This window comes from Nicotiana attenuata, unplaced genomic scaffold, assembly GCF_001879085.1.
Source record: "Nicotiana attenuata strain UT unplaced genomic scaffold, NIATTr2, whole genome shotgun sequence".
Taxonomy (NCBI): domain Eukaryota; kingdom Viridiplantae; phylum Streptophyta; class Magnoliopsida; order Solanales; family Solanaceae; genus Nicotiana; species Nicotiana attenuata.
In genome coordinates, this window is record NW_017670798.1 from 37,074 (window position 1) to 40,668 (window position 3,595).

The following is a 3,595-nucleotide window of genomic DNA, read 5'->3' on the forward strand; positions in this document are numbered from 1 at the left end:
TTAAATCCAAAAGATGTGTCAACCAATTTTTTTGTGGCAAGATAATACAGGTATGATCTAAGTAGCAATAAATGATGATAACACTATAGTATTCAATAATCCGAAAAAGGAAGGAGATAGCATTTAATAATAAATAGCAAAGAATGTCATTTAAGTAAATAAAGGCATGTGAGTCACCCGAAAAGGGTGAGGTTCTTTAGTATTCTTATGACAATGATGAATGATTGATGAGCCTTTGAATATTCGGACTCTCCTTAGATCGTGAGATAAAAGTTAGAATAGAATCTCAAGAAAAAGGTATATTTTGTATGTATATAATAAAGCAAGGATCGCAGTGAATGTCAATATGTTCTCTTATGAGTGAGTGTTTCATGTCCCCTATAACTATGTCTCTTTCTATTTATAAGGGAACATGTGCCCAAAAATTCTAATAGTACAGATCCAAAAAATATCCACTGAAATATTTCCTTTAAAGTTTTGTACTAAAACTAGCCGTTATTATTCTGTTTAAGACAAGTGGTCGTCCTCGACCTTGATCTATGTTGACTCCTCGACCCCGCCCTTTATCTCTTGTGAGATCACTACGACCTTGAACATGCCTTTTGTCGAAGTCATTTTGTGACACGTGGCAGCCCTTGAGGGCTCTCTTAGTGATGATATGGTCTGAACTTAAACTAAGACAATTTTTGGCCCATACAACCACATTTTCATTAGTCTGTCTGTTGTAAAAGTGAAAGAACTACAAACAGGAAATTTGCTCAATCACTTAAGAGAAACCTGATTTCATGGCTTACAAACACATTAAATACAGCCTTTAGGAAGTAAAGCAAATTAGAAACCGTCGTAATCTCTTAAGATTACTGTGGCTTGCCTAATTAATTAGCTGGATATTGCATAGTGGGTAATATGAATAATATCTTCAGGCCTTGATGGTGGATGACTTTTGTTTCTCATTCTCAAAGCTTGGTAATCTTTGTAGTAAAATCCTTTGTATTTTGGTGGCTCTCCAATCTCTTCAGTGAATTGTGGCAATGGTTCAATCCACTTGTCTCCTTGGATATTATAGAAGAAAGCAAAGGAATGTCGGCTTCTGCCAGTTTTTCTCACAGCTCTATGAGTTGCACTCTTAAATTTGTTGTTGCTCAGAACCTCGAATAAGTATTTAAGTTTATACACAAAAGATCAGTCAGACTAGTTAACAATTTATACTATCTAGAAAATGTAACGTATAAAAATGGAAGTTTAGTTGGTCCAAGTTTTAAACGTTACCTGAATAACATCACTAACATTGACTATAATTCTGCCTGCAGCTGGAATTACCGGAATCCATTCTCCATTTTTTCGAACTTGTAGTCCACCAACTTCATCCTGGATGACGAATGTGATACAATTTCCATCTTCATGTTCACTTATGCCATTGTTTTCAGTATTAGTTGCTGGATAGTAATTCAAAGCTACCATGAAATCCCAGCTTCTGTCATGATTATATTCCTTGAGGAAATTTAGAGGGAGGCCAAGACAGTCATTCAAGATGCTCTCCAAAAGTTCACCAACTTTCCCGAAATGGGTAAACATCTCTTCTAGTACTTCCCTAAAAGTTCACCATGAAAATAGACATTACCCCGCCAAATCAAACACGAGTTAATTTTATCGAAGGTCATTGAATTTTTGTGTTTGTTACCCAAAAGTCATTTTTTTTTGTTACGTAAAAATCATTTAACTTTGTGTTTATTACTCAAAAGTTCCTCTGTTCAAATTTATTTCAAGCAGTTTGGCTCGGAACACAAAAAAATTAAGAAAATAGAACTTATGATTTTAAAGAGTCCGGAACTAAAGTAATACGAAAATCCAGAAAAACCATCATATTAATATGGAAAAAAAAAGAAAACAATAGTACATATAGCACATGCATACCAACTAAAATACCTAAAACGGTTATTCTTCGAATTTGGTCATAGATTTGGGGTTCATGAATTTGAAGAACTCCGATTGACATGAAATTTAGTATGTCAATCGAAAACGACTTGGAGAAAGACAATCACTGCTATGCAGTGAATCACATTATTTTTGGGCATTTTGAGTTCGTCTAGATGGGTGTTTAAATAGTTTATCGAATTAAATGAGTTTTAAATATGAAAAAAATATTTTTATGTCAGTTTTATTTGTGTTAAATCTAGAACATGATTACACAAGATGAGTCAACTTCATATGATATATGGAAAGAATGTAAATCATATTGATTTAGTCTTAAATTTGCCTAAAATGATTTATTCGAATTTGATCTAGTTTTGGTGATCATGAATTTCAACATCTCTAATTAACCTAAAATGTGATGGGTTAATTCGAAAACGATCGGGTAAGAAATACTCAAAGCTACGCAGTAAATTATGTCGTTATTGATATTGCTTATTGATACTGCTTTTTCAGGTATATTTTCCGACTCTTGGCTCGCTGGTACTATTTTTCTGATTATGTTGTTGTTACTATTCTATTACCGCATTTCATCTTCTTTTGCCGAGGGTCTATTCGGAAACAGCCTCTCTACCCCCAAGGTAGGGATATGGTCTGCGTATACACTACCTCCCCAAACCCCCACTTATGGGACTATACTGGATTGTTGTTGTTCGAGGTTGTTTATATGGGTTTTTTTTTTGGCAATTTGCAGGATTAAAACGTGATTTGAATATGAAAAGTCATTCTTTATGTCAGATTTATTTGTATCAAGTCTAAAATATAATAACACATATCGATTTAACATAAATTGATATATGATAAGAATGTAAGTCATATTTTTAAATTTCTAAAAACTGCTTAAAATCATGACTTTTCGAATTTGGTCGCAGTTTTGGAGATCATGACTTTTAAAATTTTCGATTGACCTGAAATTTGGTAGGCACATCGAAAATCACGCAATGAGCTATACACACTGTTATGCAGTGTGTAATGCATTTTGTAGCATTTCGGCGCTGTTTGGATGGAGTTTTGGGAATTTTTTCAAATTTTGAAACTTAATTCTCAAGGAAAATACATGGTTGTGGTTATGTGGTGATAGGAATTAACCCCTACGGCCTCCACTATTTATTATAATGAGATAATAAATTTACATGTCGACTTTAGGTCTTCTTCTATATCGACAAATTTATTATAAATTTACTAAGTATAATTACTAGTTATTGATAATAAGCATTGACTCTCCATCTAAGTTTACACGTTTAACCAATTTTATAGTTATAATGCAATCATGATTAAGTGGTGTTAGGATTATGTTTCTATGATCTCCCACATAATTTCAAGTGTGTAATAAATTCACGCATCGACTTTAGGTCTTCCTCCATATCAAATAAAATTATTGTAAGCTCAGTAGATGAAATACTAGTAATTGATATCATGTATTTACTCTCCATCTAAGTATACATGTTGGATAAATGAAACTAGAGCTTTTAATTATGATGTTCACTTGCCTTAAATTAACAGTACACTCTCTGTCTAAATTAAGTCTGCTTTAATTTATTGGAGTGAATAATCTGGCATTACGTATATATATTGCATGAGAAGTTCTTTTCCTATCGGAATTTTCTATTCAATCTATATATAT

The 3,595-nt window shown here is 32.9% G+C and overlaps 1 protein-coding gene across 1 annotated transcript; it reads right to left on the bottom strand.

Moving 5' to 3' along the window:
- Positions 1–694: 694 nt before the first annotated feature.
- On the bottom strand, positions 695–2,500 carry LOC109243410 (flavonol synthase/flavanone 3-hydroxylase-like). Its single transcript, XM_019410340.1, has 3 exons — positions 2,496–2,500; positions 1,270–1,591; positions 695–1,149 (listed from the first exon to the last, which is right to left on the bottom strand). The coding sequence occupies exons 1-3, from the start codon at positions 2,498–2,500 to the stop codon at positions 880–882; spliced, it is 597 nt and encodes a 198-aa protein (XP_019265885.1). The 3' UTR covers positions 695–879.
- Between the last annotated feature and the right edge of the window lie 1,095 nt (positions 2,501–3,595).

Coding starts and splice junctions, on each gene's coding strand:
- LOC109243410 (XM_019410340.1), bottom strand. Junction 1,150..1,269: donor ATGTTAGTGATGTTATTCAG/GTAACGTTTAAA, acceptor TACTTATTCGAG/GTTCTGAGCAACAACAAATT.